The 27670-nt window shown below is 41.2% G+C and overlaps 1 protein-coding gene across 3 annotated transcripts in view; it reads right to left on the reverse strand.

Moving 5' to 3' along the window:
* The window catches only part of LOC114657387 (astrotactin-2-like), a 2479169-nt gene that overhangs the window by 1422447 nt on the left and 1029052 nt on the right, over nucleotides 1-27670 (reverse strand). For 2 of the 3 annotated variants that reach the window (XM_028809185.2, XM_028809183.2), the window contains one exon: nucleotides 8028-8132. The exons of the other annotated variant lie outside the window; for it this stretch is intronic. In XM_028809185.2, the coding sequence (XP_028665018.1) occupies nucleotides 8028-8132 (105 nt within the window). The remainder of the gene's footprint in view (nucleotides 1-8027; nucleotides 8133-27670) is intronic. 3 annotated transcript variants of the gene reach the window in all.

Here is a 27670-nt window from a genome sequence, read left to right on the forward strand (position 1 = left end):
GTAGCTCCTTCATGATTACAAAGGGTCATTTTTATGAGACGCCATGAAATCTGTCAAAGCTTTCTGTTGTCGCTTTGGGGAATCATGGTTTATAAGAGTGAAGCCTGACATATAAAAAAAAAAAATAATAATAATTCAACTGAGTGCATATGGCTTCAAAATTGCTACAAAAGTCTATGATATATCAACATAGGTTAAAATTCATCTTTCGAAATAGCTCAGCTGTAAGAAGCTTTATGAAAGAAGCAACAGCATTTGATTTTTTTTTATCAAAAGATTGTAAGCCTCTTATTCCCAATGACATTTTGCCATCTATTCTAATGTTTCCTATACTGAATATATATTCATATACAGTCGACGTCAAGCAATCAGTGCCCTTAGGGACCTGGAATACTGAGGTACTGCTCTATATGAGACATGATGAAAGGATGAGAAGCGTCCCATAAACTTTAGAATTTAGTGCAGGGAAATGAAGGGGTACTGAAACACTGGACACTCTTAACACTTACAGGTGCTGGTCATAAGCTTAGAATATCATGACAAAGTTGATTTATTTCAGTAATTCCATTCAAAAAGTGAAACTTGTATATTAGATTCATTCATTACACACAGACTGATGTATTTCAAATGTTTATTTCTTTTAATGTTGATGATTATAACTGACAACTAATGAAAGTCCCAAATTCAGTATCTCTGAAAATTAGAATATCAATTAAGACCAATGCAAAAAAAGGATTTTTAGAAATGTTGGCCAACTGAAAGGTATGAACATGAAAAGTATGAGCATGTACAGCACTCAATATTTAGTTGGGGCTCTTTGGCCTGGATTACTGCAGCAATGCGGCGTGGCATGGAGTCGATCAGTCTGTGGCACTGCTCAGGTGTTATGAGAGCCCATGTTGCTCTGATAGTGGCCTTCAGCTCTTCTGAATTGTTGGGTCTGGCGTATTGCATCTTCCTCTTCACAATACCCCATAGATTTTCTATGGGGTTAAGGTCAGGCGAGTTTGCTGGCCAATCAAGAACAGGGATACCATGGTCCTTAAACCAGGTACTGGTAGCTTTGGCACTGTGTGCAGGTGCCAGGTCCTGTTGGAAAATGAAATCTGCATCTCCATAAAGTTCGTCAGCAGCAGGAAGCATGAAGTGCTCTAAAACTTCCTGGTAGACGGCTGCGTTGACCTTGGACCTCAGAAAACACAATGGGCCAACACCAGCAGATGACATGGCACCCCAGACCATCATTGACTGTGGAAACTTTACACTGGGCCTCACACAACGTGGATTCTGTGCCTCTCCTCTCTTCTTCCAGACTCTGGGACCTTGATTTCCAAAGGAAATGCAAAATTTACTTTCATCAGAGAACATAACTTTGGACCACTCAGCTGCAGTCCAGTTCTTTTTATCTTTAGCCCAGGCGAGACGCTTCTGACGCTGTCTCTTGTTCAAGAGTGGCTTGGCACAAGGAATGCGACAACTGAAACCCATGTCTTGCATACGTCTGTGTGTGGTGGTTCTTGAAGCACTGACTCCAGCTGCAGTCCACTCTTTGTGAATCTCCCCCACATTTTTGAATGGGTTTTGTTTCACAATCCTCTCCAGGGTGCGGTTATCCCTATGGCTTGTACACTTTTTTCTACCACATCTTGTCCTTCCCTTCGCCTCTCTATTAATGTGCTTGGACACAGAGCTCTGTGAACAACCAGCCTCTTTAGCAATGACCTTTTGTGTCTTGCCCTCCTTGTGCAAGGTGTCAATGGTCATCTTTTGGACAACTGTCAAGTCAGCAGTCTTCCCCATGATTGTGGAGCCTACAGAACTAGACTGAGAGACCATTTAAAGGCTTTTGCAGGTGTTTTGAGTTAATTAGCTGATTAGAGTGTGGCACCAGGTGTCTTCAATATTGAACCTTTTCACAATATTCTAATTTTCCGAGATACTGAATTTGGGACTTTCATTAGTTGTCAGTTATAATCATCAACATTAAAAGAAATAAACATTTGAAATACATCAGTCTGTGTGTAATGAATGAATCTAATATACAAGTTTCACTTTTTGAATGGAATTACTGAAATAAATAAACTTTGTCATGATATTCTAATTTTATGACCAGCACCTGTATATGGCTAATGCTCAAGCTAGAGAAGGAACAATGTCTTAACCAAAATGTCTCAGAGATTGCTTCTCATGCATTTCTTTAATACAGGACAACATTGTATGGGTTTCTACTTTTGTTTTAACAAATAATGATGATATTTCAAAAAATTAGGGACAGGGAGACTGGTCAAAATTAAAGGATGGATGAATCCAGCCAAATACAGCAAGGCTTTCGAAGAAAACCTCTTATAGAGTGCAACAGTTCATCTTTCTGCCTGACATTGACATAAACCATATAGCCGAGACAATGCTGGAGTGGCTTTGGGAAACATTCTAACAGTCCTTGAGTAGTCATTTCTCAAGCTTTGAGTGTTCCCATGAGCACAGTTGCCGCAGTTATTGTGAAACTGAAGAAGTTTGGAACCACCAGGACTCTTCCTAGCGTTGGCCAACTGGCAAAAAAAGCTTTGGTCAGGGAGGAGACCAAGAACTCAACAGTCACTCTAACAAGAGATGTCATCTGCTGAGATGTGAAAACCTATTGGAATGACCATCTTAGCAGCACTCCATCAATCGGGTACAGAGGCTTGACAGAAGAAACTCTTGAATAAAAGGCATATGACAGCTTGCTTGGAGATTGCCAAATGGCATTCTGAGAACATCATGAAAAAGATTCTCTGGTTTGATGAGGCAAAAAACTGAACTCTTTAGACAGGACTCCAAGCATTACTTCTGGTGAAGACCAGGCACTCCTCATCAGCCGTCTAATACAATGCTTACAGTGAAGCATGGTGGTGGCAGCTTCATGCCAACAGTGATAAGAAGACTGGTCTGACCTGAGGAAAGGATGAATGCAGCCAAATACAGAGTGGTCTTTCAAGAAAAAGTGCACCTGACCTCAGACTGGGGTGGTGGATCGCCTTTCAGCACCACAATGACAATACGCACACAACTAAGACAACACTGGAGTGGCTTTAGGACAAGGCCCAGACTTAAAAGTCAGAGAACAGAGACCTGAAGTTGGCAGATTACACCCACTTCCCATCTAATCTAACAGAGCTTGAGAGGATCTGCCGGGAAGAATGGGATATATTGCCCAAACCCAGATGTGCAAGGCTTATATTGATGGGCAAAAATGGTAAATATATCCATTTCAAATGAAATCTACAAATCAATAAAGTGTGCATAAAGTGAGGGGGTCTGACTACTTTATGGATCCACTGTATTTAGCTGATGTCTCTACGAGGGCGAGTACCCCCATACCCAACACCTTGAGTACCACCACTTATTTTTTTCCCACTTGTTATAGGTATTCCATCCATCCATCCATTATCCAACCCGCTATATCCTAACTACAGGGTCACGGGGGTCTGCTGGAGCCAATCCCAGCCAACACAGGGCGCAAGGCAGGAAACAAACCCTGGGCAGGGCGTCAGCCCACCACAGGGCACACACACACACACACCAAGCACACACTAGGGACAATTTAGAATCGCCAATCTACCTAACCTGCATGTCTTTGGACTGTGGGAGGAAACCGGAGCACCCGGAGGAAACCCACGCAGTCACGGGGAGAACATGCAAACTCCATGCAGGGAGGACCCGGGAAGCGAACCTGGATCTCTGTTATAGGTATTAACTTGCATATAAATGAAGAGCTGGATTTTCCTAAATTTCACAAATTTGAATGTGAAGTTTCATTTCTGCTCATATTCAGGCTCTTTTTCATATATCTGGCCCACAGTTCCAGTCCTTATGGCAGTTCAAACACTTTCCTCTATTCAGTTTGATCTTTTCTTTATAGCTTGGTGTGTATATTTCATACATTAAAGCAAATGACACTGTACACGTCTGCTTTATCTAATCAAGCTCCATAAATCGTTCCACCTGTGTTTTCATGATCTCGTGTATATTCGATGAGACTTTGCCTGTGTTCTTGTTTTCTGCCTTATCTTAAATCTCTAGAACATTCTTAAGATTTTTATACATGAGGATCTTTAACAGACACTACATACAATTCAAACATTCCTTTTTTAAAATTGAATGCAAGTGTAATCACGGTGCTGGTGAATTTTAAATCAGCTTAGATAAAATGGTAGATAAAATTCAATAACACTGCCTGATGAAGAAAAAAAAAATAAGGTCGTAAAATATTAAAGGAGCTGGTCAAAACAGTACTGACTTGCAAATGAGAAGACTAAAGAAAAATGTCCAAGAGAAATAGATTTATCTAGAAGAATATTCTGAAGAAATGTGAGCCCTAGGGACCGAGTGTATAATCCAGTCAGTTATTATGACTGCCTGAATCTCGTATTGCTGTCAGAAGGGCATGGCGAGCTAGGATAATGAATCATAAATCTAATATTTTATTTTGGAATCTTTCTCACTTTCAAGTTAAAATTGATCTTTACTGCCACACAGCTCTTAAAAGTTCAGTCTTGCTGAAAAATTATGGGGACAAAAAAGCTCTTGAAAAGCAATTTGAAAGAAAACCGAGCAGCTAATGAAAACAATGAAACGTGTTCTTAAAAAGAAGAAAGACAGAATGCAAATAGGAATATTTCACCTAAATGATGTATTATTTTTAAATGAATATGATTATATGCAGTTAAGGATAAGCCTGGCATTTTTCTTCACAATCTTGGTTTATAGTAATTTTCCAAATGAAAATATGCACACACTCAAGTAGGAGACATCTTCGGGGCTTCTGTATGAGTGGTAATCCCACCCTGAATTGCTGGGTGGTCCTGTCATTTACACCTTTCCATCTTTTGCCCTCAGAAATGATGACTGGGTGGTAGATGAGCAATGACATTGCTTTGTTTTCACAAGAAGCTCCGCCCCTTCCTGTTCCGGGTATTTAACAAGCGGCCTCACAGGAAGTCATTAACCATTTCAAGCCTTGCTCCTGAGAAGGTCACATAATGTCCAGCTAATTGGAAGACCCATTCTTCTACTTTTTTCATTTATTTTGTGACTTTACCAACTTGCCTATTAAATGGGGTTCGCCGGGTGGTGCCCCAACAGTTTATCTTTTGTTTTACCTCATTAATACAGATGAAGAGTTTTGTTATAAATTTAAAAAAAATACCTAGCCTGCTCTTGTACTTTAAAATAGAAATAAATGGTACTGGGGTCCAAACGTGACTACAAAACTTGCCGAATACGTCCACTTTGAAGCAACAAAGATTTTGATTTAACAAAGCTCATCTTCCACATTTCTGAGGCATTCTTGTGACAACAAACGTAAACTGGAAGCAAAACATTTTATCTCAGATTCTTGGTAATATTTTTTTTCAGGTGAGGAAAACATTTGTTGTTCACTCGTCTACTGGCAGCTGCCATCTTGGGTGGGGTTTTTCATGTTTACCTCGATGGCTACCCTTGATGTTGGCACACATACTGAATTATACAGAAGCTTATACCTGCCACTCAAAAAAAAAAGTTTTGCATTATTTTGCAGTATTTTTTGCCTTATTTCACAATAATAATTGTGTTATTTCTTGAAGACGTTGCCTGCTGCTGCCGGTATCATTGAGCCCACATGTGTTTCAGTAATCTAGTGACAACTAGTGACAGAAAATTTGAGCACACATGTAGCAAGCAATCAAGAGACAAGAACTGAGTAGCATAACAGAAGCCAATTTAGTTTTAATCAAGTTACAGTCATATGAAACAGTTTGGGAACCCCTCTTAATTCTTTGGATTTTTGTTTATCATTGGCTGAGCTTTCAAAGTAGCAACTTTCTTTTAATATATGACATGCCTTATGGAAACAGTAGTATTTCAGCAGTGACATTAAGTTTATTGGATTAACAGAAAATATGCAATATGCATCATAACAAAATTAGACAGGTGCATAAATCTGGGCACCCCAACAGAGATATGACATCAATACTTTGTTGAGCCTCCTTTTCAAATCTAACAGCATCTAGACGCTGTCCTCCTATAGCCTTTGATGAGTGTCTGGATTCTGGATTGAGGTATTTCTGACCATTCTTCCATACAAAATCTCTCCAGTTCAGTTCAATTTGATGGCTGCCGAGCATGGACAGCCTGCTTCAAATCATCCCATAGATTTTCGATGATATTCAAGTCGGCGGACTGTGAAGGCCATTCAAGAACCTTGTACTTCGTCCTCTGCATGAATGCCTTTGTAGATTTCGAACTGTGTTTTGGGTCATTGTCTTATTGAAATATCCAACCCCTGCATAACTTCAACTTTGTGACTGATGCTTGAACATTATCCTGAAGAATTTGTTGATATTGGGTTGAATTCATCCGACCCTCGACTTTAACAAGGGCCCCAGTCCCTGAACTAGCCACACAGCCCCACAGCATGATGGAACCTCCACCACATTTGACAGTAGGTAGCAGGTGTTTTTCTTGGAATGCGGTGTTCTTCTTACGCCATGCAAAGTGCTTTTTGTTATGACCAAATGACTCCATTTTTGTCTCATCAGTCCAAAGCACTTTGTTCCAAAATGAATCTGGCTTGTCTAAATGAGCATTTGCATACAACAAGCGACTCTGTTTGTGGCGCGGGTGCAGAAAGGGCTTCTTTCTCATCACCCTGCCATACAGATGTTCTCTCTGCAAATTGAGCTGAATTGTAGAACAATGTACAGATACACCATCTGCAGCAAGATGTTCTTGTAGGTCTTTGGAGGTGATCTGTGGGTTGTCTGTAATCATTCTCACAATCCTGTGCATATGTATTTTTCTTGGCCTGCCAGACCTGCTGGGTTTAACAGCAACTGTGCCTGTGGCCTTCCATTTCCTGATGACATTCCTTACAGTTGAAACTGACAGTTTAAACCTCTGAGATAGCTTTTTGTAGCCTTTCCCTAAACCATGAGACTGAACAATCTTTATTTTCAGATCTTTTGAGAGTTGCTTTGAGGATCCCATGCTGTCACTCTTCAGAGGAGAGTCAAAGGGAAGCACAACTTGCAATTGACCACCTTAAATACCTTTATATCTCATGATTGGACACACCTGTCTATGAAGTTCAAGGCTTAACGAGCTCATCCAACCAATTTGGTGTTGCAAGTAATCAGCATTGAGCCGTGACAGGCATTCAAATCAGCAAAATGACAAAGGGACCCACATTTTTGCACAGCTAGTTTTTCACATTTGATTTCATTTCATACAACTAAATACTGCTTCACTAAAAATCTTTGTTCGGAAAACACCCCAGTACTCAGATGTTCCTAGGAAATGAAAGACATACCACTGTTATCTTTTTTGTTGAAAGGAGAATAAATTATTATGCAGGCTGAGAGGGGTTCCCAAACTTTATTATATGACTGTATGTGTGTTTAGTATAAATGTTTAAACATAGAAATAAATACATAAATATACAATTTTTTTTTAAATTCTTGTCATTTTTGGGTCCCCCCTTGTATGTTGTGCCTGATTTCTGCTGCGCCACCAGACGCTCATTTTTGTTGTTTGTTTTGGACGCTGGCAGTATATGGGATTACCCGGCTGGCACCCCAACTTTTCTTTGGTTCTCCTCTTACTCATTTGCACCTCACACAGCATACCACAAAAAAAGAGACTGATTTTACCGGAGTGGTACAGATTACACACTTTATGCGACTGCATAAAAGAACCAAGGTAAACATAAAAGTGTGAACAAGGATTTAGGAAGCAAAATTCCTTGTTTACCACCCCAAAAAATCCTTACCCCAATAAAGCGTTTTGTGTTTTATAAGTGTGAAATTACCAGCAATATTAATTTTATCGCCACTTTTGCAAAACTGTATGCAAATCGTAATCTGCCTGTTTCGCTCATCACTAGTGACGACACTGAGCAAGTTGGCTGACCATGCATGTCAGAATTTCACTGTACAAGTGACATTATTTCCTAAACTGTAATAAAGGTAATGCTTCGGAGTTAAGGGTATTTCAATTCTTTTCTTTACCTTTGCTCCTTCTCCGGCCCCTGTGCTGCTCTGTGAAGAACTTCAGCTGTGTCTCATCATCTGCTTCCGAACCAGAGTCTCCTGTTCGGCCAAATGAAGTACCTCCTTAGGAAATAAAAAAGAAAACTTGCGAAATCATGACATACTGCAAGCACTTCTTCAGTTCTTGTTTCAAATGCTGCTATTTCATATCTTAATTTCTACTTGTGTTTTTGTGTAGGAATGGTAATTTCAAACAAGACATGAAATGTTCGCTTTCTTTGCTACATAAATGCGTGCCAATAACTCTCTGTTTCTTCTCTAATATGATGTAGCATCTCATGCTTGACTGCAGACAGAGCACAGAAGCAGGTTGTAGCATTTCTCGTGTGTCTCCATCACATATTTCTTAACTTTTTAAGTCATTGTTACAAATTGGGCAATGCTCCAAAGTCAGTCCCTGCCTTGCACAAAATACTGCTGCATTAATGCTACCTGAAACCCTGAATGGGATTAAGTGGGTTCAGGGAATAGAGAGATGGCTTAGCATTTAATAACATAAAATAAAATAACACAGGATAGCATAACATAACAAGGTTCTCAAATCTGCTTAATCCTACTCAGGTTCATGGTGGGCCAGAGTCTATTCTGGCAGTAGTGCCATATGCTAACAGGTCTATAAGGGCTTGCTTTATAGCTCCATAAGCAGAGGTATTACACGACATTCAGCTTCTTCTAATTGGGTCCATGCTGCTTCAGGAGGATAAATGGACAGGTGGGCAAAATAAACGAACTACTCCAATGCTTGTGCACGGAAAACAAATAATCTTCATTTTACATTAAAGCTTTAAAGGGCCAACAAGACTGCAATAAATAATGAAACTGTAAAATCTGAACTTCCTGCTGTTCTTTCTATTTAGAGTTGTGTGGTTTCAGAGCTGTTACTGACAGCTGGGATTGCAAAATAAAAAGGAACTAACCCAGGATAAGGTGCCAAAAAACGGAATATTACAAGGGAAAAAAACAAAAAAAGAAACAGCAAATACAAAATGTTGTATAACTGCCAGATCACCAGGATAACCTGGTATGAAGAGTGAATTAGTTTTACACAGAAGTTAATAATAATGCATTTATGTTGTGCCACTAGAGGGCGCTGCATCCTCAAACCCGATAGACAAACATCCAGGACACCAGGTAAAAGCACAAACAGGTTCTTTAATTCGTTTCCTTCTTGGAACCGTTCTCTCAAGCACCACAGCCACAGTAAGCAGGTACAGTGATCCCTCGCTATATCATGCTTCGACTTTCGCGGCTTCACTCTATTGCGATTTTTTCTCATACACGCTTACGTCACTACGCGTGCGGTTTCTGAGAACTTTTATCTAAGCCCCACGATGGCTCCTAAACGTGCTGCTTTTTCTAAGCCTTCTGACAATGAAACTAAGCGCCAGAGGAAGATTCTTACCATCCAGGAGAAGGTGAAACTCTTGGATATGATCAAAGATGGCAATACCCTACAAAAGCCTCCTCACGCATATGAAAAGACAACGCCAGCAACTGCCTATCAAGATGTTCTTCAGCCGCGCACTCAGACACCCACTGCCTACTCCTAGTGCTCTTTCAGCGGAAGAAGACAACAACGCACCTGCTGAAGATACTGCACCACCTTGTCACGCTTGGGTCACAGATTTGCACAGAGACACAGGAGGTTGTAGAAAAAAAAGAACTTTATTCAAAGCACTGCAAACAAACATTTGTCTCTTTTCAAAAGTTTAAATGTGCTCCATGACAAGTCAGAGATGACAGTTCCACCAGGAGCAGAGAATGTCTGAGAGAGAGAGATAGAGAGAAACAAAACAACCAATTCCAAACCTGAGAGGCGCTGCACAATACTTTTAAGTAAGTGGAGTACCGCGTGAGAGGTTTATCGCGCGTTATAGCGCAAGTAAGAAGGGTAAGGAGCAATGTGAAGGTAGACTGTCAGCTGTTTCAGGGGTTTTCCAAGGGGCGTCTGAGTCCTCTGAGGGTGCGATCAGCGCTCCAGCTTATAACCTGAAGACTCTCCTACTGAGCTCGTGCCTTCATAGGTTAGTGGTTGTGTATAAGAACTGTGTGTGTGTGTAATTAAATGTACAGTACAATAATAATAATATGATATTTGTAACGTCTAATATGTGTTATTTTCTTTTATTTTGTCTAATATATTGGGTAATACGAGTGTAATGGTGACTAAAGGGTGTTATTTCATGTCTAGAGAGCTCTAATAATGTTAAAAAACATATTTAGAAGGTCGTAAACAGGTTTTCTATACTCTGACTGCGAAAATATTCGATTTATAAAAAAAGAATCCTACTTTGCGAAAATTCATTTATCACTGTAGAGTCTGGAATGGATTAACCGTGATAAACGAGGGTTCACTGTAATTATAAACACACAATAAATAACACAATTCTCTCCTCTACACCTCTCAGCAAGCTGTCAACTACCACCCAACTCCAGCTCCCTTGCTGTGTTCCCAACAGTCTTTTATATAGTCTTTGACCCGGAAGTGCTTTCGTTCTTCCTCTCATGTGACTTGCCAGTCAAATGGAGGGCTTCAGTTTTCTTCAGTCCGGTAGTACTTCAGGGCTTCCGTCCCCATAACTTGGGAGTATTTCTGGGATATATACGGAAAGTAAAAAATCCCCCAGTCTTCCTGCAGCATCTCCTGGCAGCACCAACGGTACCCAGCAGGGCTGTGAAGCCGAACTCCGGATTCCATGGTGCCCTGCGGGAATCCGGGACACTGCTAGCTGCAGGGAAGCCGCCATCTAGCGTCCTGGGGGAGACAGTGTCCCAAATTAGTTGCCTTCCCCCATCCTTCCGATCTTTGGGCGTCCCAGCCAGGTTGAGCTGCCGGCCGTCCATCACAATGTATATTTTGCATTTCATACAATTCAGCTCAGAGTACTTTACAAAAACAAATACAACAGAAATTATAAAGCGATATCACTAGGGATGCTAAAATCTGAAATATGATAAATGTTTAGTATAGAGAATAAGAAACACGTAGGCATTTACATGGAATTTGGAACTTTATGTCAAATAACACCAGCTCAGTATAAGCAGATTTAATTTTCATCTTCCTTTCACGTGTTCTCCTGAGCAGTGGAATGTTTTATGGATCACATTGTGCATCTGGAATGTCTGAAAGCACGACAGAAAGGCTTTGAAAGTTATTATGAGTATATTTTTATACTCATGTGGCTGGTTGATGTTTGAAAGCTGAAAGATGGGGTTTCAAATGTGCAGCATGCGTTCTCCTGTTTGCTGTTACAATACAATACAATACAATACAATTGTATTGCACAACTCACCCTCTCCCTTCTCCCCAGCTCGCTTTAATTTAGCTCGTGGGATGCAGCTGTGACAATCATGGCTCCAGTGCTAATGATGGGAATGGGTCAATCTCAAACGTGTGCATGTGAATGTGGGATCGTCCACCCCTGGATCTCCCTCCGGAGCCACTCAGCCATGCTGTCTAAGCCCCACTCAAAAATGTGTGCGCATTATCCATTTACTTAAAATGATCCCTCACTGTTAACTCTCTACCCCATTCCGTACAAGTAAGAAGCATCAATGTAGACAGGTGTTATAACATACGTGGAGTATCTAAGAATTATGGGGAGTAAAGAAAAAAATAAATTAACGAAGGCTGGAGCATGGCCTGGGAGAGCAAGGGATGAAAACCATAAGACTGAAATAACCAGGCAACCAAAACTCAAAAGGACAAGGGGACACCAAGTAGTCTAAGACAGTACAAGGCCAAAACCAGAACCCCAATCCTACTGCTAGGGCTTACTTGAAAAGAAGCTAACTATGCTAAGAGAATCTAAGAACACAGAGGGATAACACCTAATGTGATTGCTGCCATACTTATAGTGTCACTTTCGTGACATCACTCATGCAACGATTGTGTTCAGGTGATACTTCCAGAAGGTGTCGCATCAAAACAAAGAAAATCAAAATAGGAGCAAAAATGAACTTTGTCAAACTAAACCTTGGAAACATAACTGACATTTGTGAAAAACCTTAAAATACACAAAAATATACTTAAAAAATGTGTACAGTGTGAAGGGAGCTTTAAAGTGGCATGTGACTTACTGCTTATACCACCGGTTTACTGCAAAAAGTGAAATCAAAGCAAGTGAAAAGTTTTTATATCACTTCATTTCATTTTCATTTCATATCATATTAGACATTAAATGTTGTTTGCTTTATTGTAATATTTCATGACTTATCAAGAAAATTTTATTTAAGATTACATAGCGTATTTTAAGAAATCTTGGTTACCCCTTTAGCAGAATTTCTGGCTATTTTAAAGGGAAAACAACTCTCATTTCACACTTTTTCCCTAGCTTTTGCTTATGCACTTTTTGCAGTGTTCCTGCTTGTTTTTTTAGCCCTTCGGCCTCATTTCATTAAAAAGTTATTTAAATGGTGATTGGATATTAAACTAGATAAAAACCCTTTTAGACAACTTAAGAGTATGCCAGTTCTTAGTTTACATGCATGCGTGTTCACCTTCACTTGCAGCAAAAGGCAAAGGCAAAAGGTAAGTAGTCAGTGCTATTCCATAGAATAAAAGAATACGCAGTACTGAAATCCCCCAAAATTTCCAACTGAAATAGTAATAATAATAAGGATTTTTTTTTTCAAATAAATAAAAATACAGAGTAACTTCAAAGTTACTAAAAGTCCATCCATCCATTATCCAACCCGCTATATCCTAACTACAGGGTCACGGGGGTCTGCCGGAGCCAATCCCAGCCAACACAGGGTGCAAGGCAGGAAACAAACCCCGGGCAGGGTGCCAGCCCACCACAGAAGTTACTAAAAGTACAACAACAATCTCTTTAACCTACAAGTGATAATATAATGGAGTCATTTGGAGTCATCCATCCATCCATTTTCCAACCCGCTGAATCCGAACACAGGGTCACAGGGGTCTGCTGGAGCCAATCCCAGCCAACACAGGGTACAAGGCAGGAACCAATCCCGGGCAGGGTGCCAACCCACCGCAGGACACACACAAACACACCCACACACCAAACACACACTAGGGCCAATTTAGAATCGCCAATCCACCTAACCTGCATGTCTTTGGACTGGGAGGAAACCCACGCAGACATGGGGAGAACATGCAAACTCCACGCAAGGAGGACCCGGGAAGCAAACCCGGGTCTCCTAACTGCGAGGCAGCACCGCCATTTGGAGTCATTTGTTTATTTAAATAACTGTATCTACGGCAGGGTGGCTCGGTGGAGCAGTGGGTAGCGCTGCTGCCTTGTGGTAAGGAGACCTGGGTTTGCTTCCTGGGTTCTCTCTGCGTGGAGTTTGCATGTTCTCCCCATGTCTGCATGGGTTTTCTCCCACAGTCCAAAGACATGCAGGTTAGGTGGATTGGCGATTCTAAATTGGCCCTAGTGGGTGTGGGTGTGTGTGTGTGTGTGCACCCTGCGGTGGGCTGGTACCCTGCCCGGGGTTTGTTTCCTGCTTTGTGCCCTGTGTTGGCTGGGATTGGCTCCAGCAGACCTCCGTGACCCTGTAGTTAGGATATAGCGGGTTGGATAATGGCTGTATCTATGGCCAGATTACAAAAAACAAAATCAGGAGAAAATAAACCTCTGGGGTGCCACAGTCTTCAGTTTAGCTGACCTAGCACAAATGGTCACCCAGATCCTCCTGGCTATTTTACTGTACATTTACATTATCTAAGTCACATTCATTTCTGAAGTTATATGGGCCTACTTGCCAATACTATGTTCCATAATATTTCTTTGAAACTTAAAAATGGCTTTAAAATGAGTTCTCCTAGAACACAAGAGTATAGATAGAAATTGGTAAAGGGTAAATTTCACACAAACGATTAAAAATGTGTTTTATCACACAGACTGCAATAGATGCATGGCATAAATTAGTCATTTGTGGTGTAGACAGGAGTACTTCAGAGGCCTTCAAATGTCCACTGCCTGTTTTTTAACAGCATGCTGTTAGTTAAAATTGATGAGCTATGATGGCCATATTCTCGTCCAAATATTTCATACGTTCTTATGTTTATATTGTGACATGTGCGCAGCCCCACTGCACTACGCATCCTGCTTCAACAGCACCTTCACGGCCCCGTCACAAAATAGAGCGTCCGTCGACCATAGAAAACTCATTAGCATGACAACTTGTTCACTCACAACCGTCGACCAGGGACCGATCGCTGATACGGGGGGGGGGGGGAGGTATTGTAATTCGGCAATGATCTGGCCCACTTTCTCTTTGTCCCCTCTCCTTCAGGACAATTTGATGCCAATCCCGGAGCTGCAGCAGCGGGATCAACCTGAGGAGGATTATCAGTACCTGGACTGAAGGAGGGAGCCGAGGCGAAATGACTAATGAAGTCACTGTTTGCTTGCTGTGATTGTGTGTAATAGAGTGGTAGCTCCCGCCTCAATAAAAATGCTTGCTGTTCCTATTTGAGGTTGATAATAAAGCTGATCATTCTGATGGCTATGACTCAGCCTACTGTTATTGGGGTGTAAGACAGCGACTCAGCCGTCACAAAATAATATCACTGATGCAATAATGCCACAATCAGATCAAAATTTATGGAGGAGTGGCTGGTCCTTAGTGTGGGACAAATGCAACCTCATGATTAGACCACCACAGAGTGACAAAAATGAGCATTTTTGAATTGAGATTTTTCCATCATTTGCATTGAACTTCTCACTTGCTTGGGACAGAAATGAGTCAACAGTTTTCTGAATGGATACCATTTTATGGGTCAGCACAATGAGCAACTCGGGATGCTTGACAAATATTTCTGAGGTTTATGCATTGTTCTTCATAAGTAAGGGTAAATAATTTGGGAAATCTTACATAATCTAATACAAAATAAGATCCTGTCAGTATTTGATTCACTATACAGGAAAGTATACAGCATGAAATATCACAGGCTAAAGCGTTGAATGCATGTGGTGATGACTACTTTGATTTTTTAAAAGTACACATAAAGCTATTAATTGCCTACACTCGTAAACAGAATAAATTACAGAACTAGAAAGGGAACTTACCGCATATAGACAGAAGACAGTAGTCAGAGAGACTTGTACAGGCTCTGGGAGTTACGTGGTGTGAATATGCTTTCAACTTCAAAGGCTTATTGTTTTCTCACAGACATTGATTTCGGAGAGCCAAACAGTTTTCTTAGCTTTATTTATTCTAAAGCTTTGAAAAAGGCAGCACTTCAGTATATTTATCTGTCCTGTAATCTAGGAAAACAATACTGATGTCTTTTGTTTTAGCATAACTCTGTCCTGATATTCTACACAATACATAAAAATCAGTCTGCTATTATATTCCTTTAAAAATATAATAATCTTCTTCTTCTTTCTGTTGCTCCCATTAGGGGTTGCCACAGCAGATCCTCTTGTTCAATATCTTGCTGTCCTCGTCATTTTGTTCTGTTACACCCATCACCTGCATGTCCTCTCTCACCACATCCATAAACCTCCTCTTAGGCCTTCCTTTTTTCCTCTTACCTGGCAGCTTTATCTTTAACATCCCAATATACTCAGCATCTCTCCTCTGCACATGTCCAAACCAACACAATCTCACCTCTCTGACTTTGTCTACCAACTGTCCAACCTGAGCCGACCCTCTAATGTCCTCATTTCTAATCCAGTCCATCCTCGTCACACCCAATGCAAATCTTAACATCTTTAACTCTGTCACCTTCAGCTCTTTCTCCTGCTTTTTTAAAAATATAATAATAATCTGTTTAATTCAATTCAGAGTTGCAGGGTGGCACTGGATGCAAGGCAACAAGCCATGCTAAAGAAGGTGGCAGTCCATCACAGGGCCAGCTGGCATGCACACTTGGTCAATTTGTAATTTTCTGATCAACACATCAAGTTATTTAAGGCACTAGTGAGGACTCATCTAGAGTACTGTGTACAGTTTTGGTCTCCATACTACAAAAAGGCATAGCAACGCTAGATGAAATCCAGAGAAGAGTGACTAGGCTGATTCCAGGACTGCAGGGGATGAGATAGGAGAAGAGTCAAACCTTTTCAGTTTAAGAAAACGGATATTAAGAGGTGACATGATCGAGGGGTTTAATATTATGAAGAGTATCAGTACACTTGATAGATTTACTTTAAAATCAATTCTTCAAGAAGAACACAGGGACAATGTTGGAAACTTATAAAGGGCAGATTGTGCTCAAACATTACGCAAAGAAATACAGATAACAAAAACTAAATGACAAAGTAGTGTGGTGGAAAGCAGAACTTTAAGGACCGTCAAATCTCGACTTGAAGGAAGGACAAGCTTGTTAGGCTGGATGGCCTTTGATCATAATAGTTAATTCAGTGTTCTTTGGAGATGTGGAAGGAAAACCAGAATACCAAGTCATATACAGGGAGATTGTGCAATTCCAAGAGACATCATCCAGGTGGTATTTAAACCCAAGCTGCTAGATGTTTCCTTTAAAAATATCGAATATACGGTAGACTTCCGCAAAGTCGCGGTTCAGGGTTTGCGGACTCAGTCGTTCGCAAATTTTTCCTTAGAACCTAACTATTAATTATTAGTGGAAAGTGCAAGTATCCTCCGCAATTTTTTATGGCTTTTTTCGTGGCAATACTGTGCTGTAGAGAGAACAGGAAGCAACCGCTATTCATTTCTCCTTGCTGCTGATTGACTGCTGCCCTGTGACGCGTCTCCAGCTGAACGTTGTCGTGTTTTCCATTTTGTTATTATATTCATTTTGTTCTTCTTAAACGCACAAGATGTCACCGAAACACCCTGCACCTTCTAAGGCTTCTGGCACTGAGCCTAAGTGCCAGAAGAAGTTTAAAACACTCCAGGAGAAGGTTGAACAACTGGATTTGCTCGGGGAACTAAAAAGTTCTGCTGCAGTAGCGCGCCACTGTGACATCATTGAAAGCACCGCATGCTACATAAAGAAGAACGAGGCAGCGATCCAGAGTACCGTATCTGTAAGTTTCTGTTATAGTGCCAAAAAGGTAACGACCGAAAGGAATAAAAATATCATCAGAAGAAGACCCGTCCAAAGTTACGACTCCTCCTGAAGCGCCTGAAGAAGAGGCGCCACCCAAGGAGTTGTAAATCTTCTGCATCGTACTGCACAGCTACTTCATCATCATCATCATCAATATCATTCATCATTGGTGAGTACCTGTACATTTTACTGTATTTTAATTAAACAAAATTATGACACATTTACTCTACTTATAACAAAGAAAACAACAGCGCATACCAAAGAAAACGCGCTTGCATGAATTACACTACATAGAGCGGTAAGATTGGTATTTTACATTCTAGCACCGCAGGAGACATAGCAGTACAGTACTGTACAGTAGATGGTTTACCTTAACATTCTTTTTTAGGTGATGTATTAAGGTAATTTTTTAGGTAATGTATTAATGTATTAAGCTGAGTTTGCAATGAAATTAAAGTGCTTTGGGGGCATATTTAGGGTTTAATTTTTTAACCACATCCAAAAGTTGCGGTTTTTCACAATTCGCGGGTGTACTGGGGGCGTACTGAACTTCAGAACCCCAGACTCCAGACAAAATTGCTCAAGAGTTTTAAATAAAGTGAATTTTGCTTCTGACATGGATGTGAGTAACACTGGAGCATCACAAGGAACAGGCCTGTCTCCTTTTCTCTTCACTCTGTACATCTCAGACTAGAAATAAAACACCAAGTCATGTCACTTGCAGAAATTCTCAGATGATTCTACACTTATGGGGTGTATTAATAAGGGAGATGAGACGAATAGGAGTCAGGTGGAGAACTGTGTTTCTTGGTGCAGAAAGAATTGTCTGCAACTCACCATTAGCAAAACCAAGGAGCCTGACTTGACTTTCACCACACCAATGTGCCTCGATGCCCATTCACTATTCAGGGAATGTATGTTGAGGTGGTCCACTCACACCAGTACTTGGGGGTCAACGTAAATGACAGGCTGAACTGGTCTCATAATACAACAGAAATACATAAGAAAAGTCAGACCAGGCTCTTTTGTCTTAGGAGACTGTGTTCATTTAATGTGAATAGTGACATCCTTCACATCTTCTACAAATATTGATGGCCAGTGTGACTTTTTCACTATGGTGTTCTGGGCTGGTAACATCACTTCACGAGAGGCTCACCAAATCAACAAACCAATTAAAAGGACAGACTCACGGATGGACGGCCGGGGCTCATGCCTGGCCGGGACACCCCGTCACCACATCTGCCAGGGGGACAAGGGTGAGAAGCCCAATATCTCCCCCTGGACGCTAGATGGCAGCCTCCCTGGGTTGCAGTGCCTCGAAATCCCCCAGGGCTTCATGGGGGTTGGAGTTCTGTGCAGCTCTGTAGGGTTCTGCAGGCTCCGCCAGGAGGTGCTGGTACAGGAGCTGCTGGACCCTTTTCGGCACTGGTTTCTCCTTACCTGGAAGTGCAGTCGGGTGTCGGCAATCAACCACCTGGAGCACTTCCAGGTACCCAATAAAAGGGAGCCAACAACCGGCACTCAGTGGCCGGAGTCAGGTGGAGGAGGACAAGGTTGCCTGTGAGGAGTGGTGGTGCCAAAAGGAGAAAGTGCTTGGTGACTGTTGTGTGTTTGGGACTGTGTATTGCCTGTGGGGTTCACGGGGAAGACGTGCCCCACAGGTGAAGAAAAAATAAATATTCTATTTTCTTTTACACGTGCCTTCGTGTCAATCTGTATCGGGTAGGGCTCTATATAGCGCCTTTAATCACAATGTTTATTTATTGTGTCCAAAATATTCCTCCGTAGCAAAGCAGGTAGAGTGACTGCTTCACTGTAAAAGGAAATGAGTGTGATGGACCAGCCTGGGTCCTTCCTTGACCAGGAAGGAAGTTGCAATTATCCCCCTCTGTGCCTGGAAGTAAACATGGATAGACACTGCAGCAGCAGGTGCACCAAAGCTGGCGTCCTACTCCGGCCGTGGATGGACGTGTTGGCTGGGGAAGTAACCCGATCAGGCTGTTTAGAAGTTCCTTTCCCGGCCAAGAAGCCAGAAATACAGGATAGTGGAAAACTTCCTCCTATGGGAAGATCATTCCTCCATACACAAGGTGGCAGCATCCCTTCTGGCAGAACCCAGTATGAACACCCACAGGGCAGCATGGGAGTTGTGGTCCCATACGGCTGCCCTGTTAGGTTATGTGGCGGCCAGGAATTAACTGCTGAGTGGCCAGGGTGGTCCTGCCTAATCTGGAAGTTCTCTTAAAAGGCACCATGTTAACTGAAAACATTGATTGTGAGCCTGAGACTCGTCTGTACCATTGTGTCTGGGGTTTCAGGCTCTAGTTTTGTCCTCTAGAGGCCACACCGGTTACATTCTCACTTGGCGTGTCTTCTGCCTTGTATGTTCTACACGTGACTCAGTTTTCAACAATGGATTCCAGTTCTCTGCTACAGTGAAAGAGACATAGCGTTAGCTGAATGGCCATTCTGAAGTGGATGAGTGTGAGTGTTGTGGCAGGAGGCTGGGGGCCAGACCCAGCTGGGACGCCTGGAAGGACTGGGAGGCTGTCTATACATTCCCCGGGTCACCTGGATGATGAAGGGACCATGGGGATGGAGCAAAGGGGGCACCCCGAGCATCATGGAGCCTGGGAAACCTGCACTTCCGCCACACCTGGGCAGGTGGAGGAACAACCTTCCAGGGACACCCAGAGTGCCTCCGGGTGCTAGTGCGGCACTTCCGCCACACCAGGAAGTGCCGCCAGAATGTTGTCAGCAAGCACCTGGAGCACATCCGGGTGAATATAAAAGGGGCCGCCTTCCTACAGTCGAGAAGCTAGAGTCGGGAGCTGGAGCAGGACGAAGCTCCAGTGAGGAGAGGCCCACGGACGTTAAAAGGCCTGAGGAAGGGTGTTGTGGTGCAGGAGCACTGTGTGTGTGGGAATTGTGTTTGGGGACACTTGTTTAACAAAGAGCGTTTAATGTTTAATGAACTGTCAGTGTCCGTTTGGTTGTGTCCGGGCTGAACATCTCACAGTGTGTGTGTTTGAGCTTCTAACTCATAGGTAGCACTTGCCAAGTCTGATACACTCTGGATAGGCCTTAGTGCCCTGTGACCCTACTTTAGAAAACTGATGAATAATTTAAATTATTTCAAATAGACTTTAGAAAATGGAAATAAATAAATAAATAAATAAATAAGCAGGCAGCAACCCTACCAATGGGCACCTAACATGCAAACTCGAGTCTCATTCCACACAGAGAGCTGTGAGTACCCATCTTAGTTTTAGTGCATACTAGCATGGATAAATTTAAGAAATGCATCCCTTTTAATTGGTTTTGGCCTCCCATTCACACCTAAACAGCTCATTCAACCACCAAAAATGAACCAAAAACACTCTCCAAAGTGTATAAATGTGAAAATGCCAGGTCTTCCATAGCAGTGTAGATGGAGAGAGTGGAGCCTTTTGAAATTGCTGACATATGATTGTCAGCCATTCACCTTAATTTTAATAATCTCTTCTCATCTTTACTATGGGGTTAGTCCTTTCATGACGTCTGTACATCAGTTAATCACTACTGCACCTTTGATCGTTGAATATTTTATCCTATTTATTTTAGCAGAGCTTCCAGTCTGTATTTTCCATAGCTGTGGCTACAGTACCTTAAACTTTTTTTATTACCATTTCAAGCAGGAGTACCTCATCTGACCATAGACAGAAGTTTAGTTTAGTTTGTTCTTCAGGTGCTCTTTGTTATCCTCGTGCTTGTGGAATTTGAGTGTGTCCGTAAAGAGAAGTTGCTCTTGGCTGACAAACCACACAATCTCAGTAGGAAGCCTTAATTAGTTCAGCCAAAGGAAAACTTGGATGTATCAAGTGACTAATTTGGACTCTGCCTCTCCTCTGGCTCGTTCATCTTGAGTTCTGCTGCACCTGCTTTACACTGTTGGTAATAATATCTACTCCATTTTTTGTTATACTGTAAGAAGGTAAGCAGGCATCCTGGCTTTAAACTCTGTGTCCAAATGTCCTGACAAATTACCAGTTTGGGCTGTCTGTTAAATTTTTCATTTACGACCATCCTGTGAGTCAAGTTTTAAATAAACGAGAAGCTCAGCCGGGAGTGAAATGGCAAACTGGTAGGCAAATCATAAGAAAACTCACGTGCTTTGATTCTGATCAATTCTCTGCCATATCACTTTAATTTGAAAATGTATAAAGAATAAATATACAGAAATTCTAAATACTATGAATGATATTCAGAATAAACTTGGTCTTTGGAAAACAACATATTTGTAAGGCATAATGTGAAAATATATGCCACTGCCACTATCCGTGGAAAGTGATGAATGGAGTTACTCCAAGTTAAAATTAATAAAGATATCATTATACAACAAAAACACAAGATCTTCTGGATGGGTTGGCAGTTTCAGCAAGTCAGGAAGCCAATCATCAAGGATTTGGATCAAAAAGAAATGATCTGATAATTAGCAACTGTCACGGCTCAAAGAGTGACTCTCTAAAGTATATAAAAGATATATTTTACCTTCTTTCAAATTGAAATAGATCAGTTCCATTTTTCATTCACAAACATAATAATAATAATAATAATAATAATAATAATAATAATCCATCCATCCATTATCCAACCCGCTGAATCCGAACACAGGGGGTCACGGGGGTCTGCTGGAGCCAATCCCAGCCAATCCCAGCCAACACAGGGCACAAGGCAGGAAACAATCCCGGGCAGGGTGCCAACCCACCACAGATAATAATAATAATAAATATTATTTTAAATAAACAATCTTTTTAAATATTACTTTTTAAATAGCCAAAAACACAATGTATAGAGTGCATCCCTATTCATATACATAAGTATGTGTATATTTGATTTTTAATTAAATTTATACAAACTGATGGGCAAATATAGCAAATTTATCAATTTAAAATTATATTTATACACACAGACAAGCACACACACATATATTATATATATATATTGTGATCAAGGCGTTATATTGCACCCGACCCGGCACAGACTCACACTGAGACACGTGTAAAAACACAACAAGACTTTATTTTTATTCACCTGTGGGGCACGTCTTCCCCGTGAACCCCACAGGCACAAACACAGTCCAAGTAAGCACACAAATCACAACCCTTTCCTCCTGGCACCAACCACTCCTTTCATCTAGCTTTGACCTCCACCTCCCGACTCTGGCTCCTGAGTGGTGGTTGCTGGCCCCTTTTATGGCCCACCCAGAAGCGCTCCAGGTGCTTGATCACCTGTTTCCGATTGCACTTCTGGGTGGGGCTGTAGAGTTGTCCAGGCTGGTTCAGGGACCCATGCAGCACCCCCTGGTGGCCACCCCAGATCCCAACAGGGCTGTGGAGAACTCCATCTCCCATGAAGCCCTGCGGGAAAGTGAGGCACCATCATCAGCCGGCGAGGCCGCCACCAAGCGTCCCGGGGGAGGTACCAAAAAGCCCATGGTGGCTCCCCTGGAACATATGTAGAAGGGACACGGCCACCCGCCACTATATATACACACACACACACACACACACACACACACACACACACACATATATATATATATATATATATGATGTGACTTCTGGTGTCCATTCACTTGGACCCGTCTCTTCCTGCTGGAAAGACTTATGCTTGAAAGTCTGACCATTCTGAAAAACAGTTCTCTTGGGAACTTACATTTAATAAGACATTTTTGCAATCACTGCTTGATGTTTATTTTAAATTGCTGCATTCCAGCAATATCAAGGTCTGTATATCTTCTATCTATCCTAATAAAAGGCAAAGCCCTCACTGACTCACTGACTCACTCATCACTAATTCTCCATCTACCCGTGTAGGTAGAAGGCTGAAATTTGGCAGGCTCATTCCTTACAGCTTACTTACAAAAGTTAAACAGGCTTCATTTTGAAATTCTACGCGTAACAGTCATAACGGTCGACAACGTCCGCCATGTTAAACTTTCTTATTTATGGCCCCATCTTCACGAAATTTGGTAGGCGGCTTCCCTGCGCTAACCGAAACCGATGTATGTACTTATTTCAGTGGTATGATGACACTGTCGGCCGCCATATTGAACTTTCCAACGGTCTTTGTTACTTATGGGCCCATCTTCAAGAAATTTGGTTCCCAACGCTAACTGAATCCTACTTACATACATATATACGTCCATAGCCTGCAGCTCGGTCGCCGTGTGAGGCGGCGTTGGGTCCCCCATCCCCACACCTCCCACGTAGTTGGGTGCCTCCCTATATAAGGCCGTCCGTCTCTCCATTCCCTTCCTTACTTCGCCACGGTATTCACGTCTCCCTGCTGATAACTGCATCCTTTTTATTTAATCCACGGCTTCTCCGCTGTTTTATTGTTCGTTTATTATGATTATAGTTATTGTGTAGGTATTTTAGACTTAGTTTACCTTGTTCAGGTACGCATTTCCTTTATCGTTCCAACCGTACCCCCATTAACATGTCTATCGAGGTGATCACCTACGATCAAAGAACTGTCACTTACCAAGTGGTTTCCATGCCCAGAGATGGCGACTGCCTATTCCATTCTCTGTGTTACATATTGCACGGCCATATCAGGCTTACTCTTACTATCCGGAGGAACATTGTGTCTTATGTATTGAATGACTTGGACAGGTTGAAGGTGTGGACTGATGATGGTACAGGAGATAATTATACTACACAGGAGCACTAGAAGAGTGAAATGCTTAAGCCCTTCACCTATGGTTCTGCATGTGAGTTGATGGCTGAATTGTTCGGTTGTCACTTACAAGTGTACCGAAATGGCCAAATATTTTACACCTTTGGACAACCGCCAATGCCTCTTTAAGATCTTAGATTCACAGGTGACGATTTGAATAGTAGACACTTTGATGTTTATGAATGTTTAAACTCTCAAAAGCTGGATGCAAAGTTATCGATGAAACCTATTTCAATTCAAACGCCTCCAAATAATTATTTGAATAGTTAGTTTAATGGAAATTTATTTAAAAAGGAATAAATTTGGCCAATAAGGAAAGATTTTATTATAAAAATCCATATTGGGGAGCAAATTAAATAAACCGGATTTGAGAATTAATTAAAACTAACTGGGAATATTTATTAAGAGGGAGTTGGAAAGAACAAAAAGGAAAATTAATTGATAGGATGGGCATCCCCTTTGAAATTAAAAATTTAATGAGTGGAGGTGTGTACCAGTATATTGATTTAGACATTAAGTCTAATATCCCCTACCCTAACCCTAACCCTAACCCTAATCTATCTATCTATCTATCTATCTATCTATCTATCTATCTATCTATCTATCTATCTATCTATCTATCTATCTATCTATCTATCTATCTATCTATCTATCTATCTATCTATCTATCTATCTGCCTGCCTGCACTCCTGTCACATTGTCTCAGTTCCTTTCTTACAGTACACAGCATACAGTATGTCATGGTTTGCTGCTCCTCCTTGTGGGCTACAGAGGGGAGCTCCACATAGCGCTAAGTGTCAACTGGAACCAAAGTGGACCCACTACCTGATGTTCAGGAAAGCTAAACAAAGTCTGCTGTTGGGAAGAAATGAGCAAAGAAACGATCCTGGAAGAGTCTGTGGACGCCAAGTGCCCATAATGTTTCTGTAAAATCCTTGTAGAGCTTTTCAAGACCTGGAAATCCAGACAGGTCATTTGAAATACTATAAAAGATGTTAAAAATAAATAAATAAGTTTGTGTTTTTTTTGCATATGATCCATGAGTTGATGTGTGTAACATGCAGGTCTGTAGTTAGTGATAATCTAAGAAATTCTACTGCTGATTCTTTTTTATTTGTGGTTGTTTTTTTCCTTGACTTTACATTCTGCATTTTAACTGAGTTTCTCTTGGGGATTTGTCCTCGGACTTCAGTATTTGCTCACAGTTAAGTACTCCGGCATTTTTACACAAATTATCGTATTTCCTCATTCTTGAAAGTGCTGTGGCAAAGACTGGAGATATCATGCACAACTTGTAAAAAAAATGTCTGGAATCACATGGCACATCATCCATTTGACAAAGGAAGGTTTTAAAGGTAGAGCTCACAGTTGTTAATTTCCACACTGGTGGATGGCCAAAAGTAAACAGCTGTCAAGACTTCTAAAGCGTCAGCGATTGCATATTGCTATCTACCGCTTTCTTTCCCTGCAACAGAATAAAAAGGTCTTGGGATTTTGAAAAGGCCTTGTCATGAGAAGCATTTCAGCAACATAGAAGTTTGCTGCTAGGAACCCAGTAATCAATGTGACACATACTAATTTTTTTTCAGTGGCCTGCTATGTCTTAGGTGACAGAACAAACTCTTTATATGTCTACCATGATGGACAGCCGACTTCCCCTTTGCTTTGAGTTAATTCTGCATGCCCATCAGAGAGTCTTAATAGGCAGCAGCCATCCAAAAAACACAAAATAAATATCCCTTTGTGACACTGTAAATGACAAATACCCCATAAAGTATCCCAGTGACTGTTCTACAATATTTTACGTTTGTCACACCCACTCTCTTTTGATGTCTCTCTGTGATCTTAATATAAAGATCCGGACTGAATGTAATCTTCTCTTTGACTGCTTCTGAAGGCAAAACGGCTAAGGGGAGTTTTGGGGGCACTTCTCTGTACTTTCAACTGTCCTGTCTTATATTCAGTATATGGTGCTATTCAACACACTTTCCGCACACTTTATTGTATTGTTGTTTTAATTGTAAATGAATAAATTTGCCATTTTCACCCATTAATCTACACTCAGTAACCCATAATGCCAAAGAATAACATACTTATGTAAATGAGATTTCAGTTTTTGATTTTTAATAAATTTGCCAACCTTTCTGAAAACATTTTTACTTTGTCATTATGTGTAACAAGCAAAAATGGCAAATGTATTCTTTTAAAAGTAAAACTAAAACATATTAATGTGTGCAGAATGTGAAAGGGGTCTGGATTCTTTCTGAATCTATTTTATCTATCTTTTTAAAATCTGTAGTACCAGTGGATCAGGGGCAAGAAATATATAAATCACAATCCTGGGGTTTTAAAAACCAATGCCTTAGCCACTACACCACACTGCTTGTAATGCCAGTACATTTCTATAAAGTGTTTTGAAATAATCCTTGCAAAATTTAAAATGAGGACAGATTGATTTCTAATACAACAACAAAAGACTGGCTCTTCTCATCCGTTGCCATCTGACTATGCAAAACTTTGAGAGTTTAACGTACGAGGGACGTTCAAAAAGTTTACACACTTTCATATTTTCGTTTGAAATGGTGAAGGCGGGAGGAGTAGTAATTGGGCATTAAAAAGTTGGTACGACGCTGGGAAAATTGCATCGCAAAGGAATTGACAATGTAGAAAAATGATGTAATTTGTTTTTGAAATTCTTAATAAATGAAAGCGTGGAAACTTTATGAACATCCCTCGTACGTATGGGCCCATGCATTGCTAATATTTGAACTCAAGCTCAAGTTTAACTTCTGGGTAAAGTTTACGGTCACATTTACTTATATTTAGGAGACCCTGCCCATTTTAAATGCTAGACGTCCTTTGATCATAGTGTTGTGAAGTACATTAGGGTGCATGGCTGTACGCAGGTTGTTAAATATAAATAATGCAGCTCAGCAACTGTGCCACCCTGGATAGATTCCAGCCTTAATACCAGTGGTGCCTCGTACTTTGAACTTAATTTGTTTCAGGAGGTCATTTGAATTAATTCAAAGACTGAATCCGTTTTCCTCATTATAAATATTGCAAAGTGAATGAATTCATTTCCAGACCATAAACAATACCCGTTTCCATAAACTTAAGCATTGTGGCGGACAGCTGGGACCCATGCCCAGCCAGGACGCCCCTTGGCATTGGATCCGGGGGAGCAGGCCCCCTGGGTTGCATCGGGGCCACAATTATGTTACACCAGAGGTCATTCCTGTTGGGCTACGTGGTCACCGCCAGGGGGAGCTGCATGGCTTAACGAGTCCGTGTGGACAGGACTGTAGCCACACCCGGAAGTGCAGCCTGAAGTAGGTTAATTATCACCTGAAGCACTTCCAGGCAGGCTATATAAGAAGCCGGCAGCCACCACTCCTCCCGACTCTGGCTCCTGGAGTGGTAGTGAAGAAGAGTGTGTCTTGTTTTGGTGCTTTGCTTTATTTTGTTTGGTGTGCTTTTGGGACACGGGGAAGACGGGCCCCACAGGTGAAGAAAAATAAATCTTTTTGTTTAGTTTTCACGTGCCTCCGTTGTCAGTCTGTCTCGGGTCGGGCGCCTATATAGCACCTTTCACAACAGCAAATACACATAATTTAAGGTAAAATTAACATAATTAAATGTGTTAAATAATAAATTAAAACATGAAAACTGTATAATAAAATGAAAATTGCATTTACATCTATTAAGTAGAGCAGAGGAAGAATACTAGGGTATAAAAGAAAATACATAAAACCAAATCAAAACCAAAGAGAAAACTCTGAAATAAATGCCCATCCATTTGCTAAAATCATCTTCATTTATTTACATAATCATAAGAAGTTTAAAAGTTACTTCCCTTGTGCTGAATATACATCATTTATGAGCC

The sequence above is a fragment of the Erpetoichthys calabaricus genome, chromosome 9 (genome assembly GCF_900747795.2).
Source record: "Erpetoichthys calabaricus chromosome 9, fErpCal1.3, whole genome shotgun sequence".
Lineage (NCBI taxonomy): Eukaryota > Metazoa > Chordata > Cladistia > Polypteriformes > Polypteridae > Erpetoichthys > Erpetoichthys calabaricus.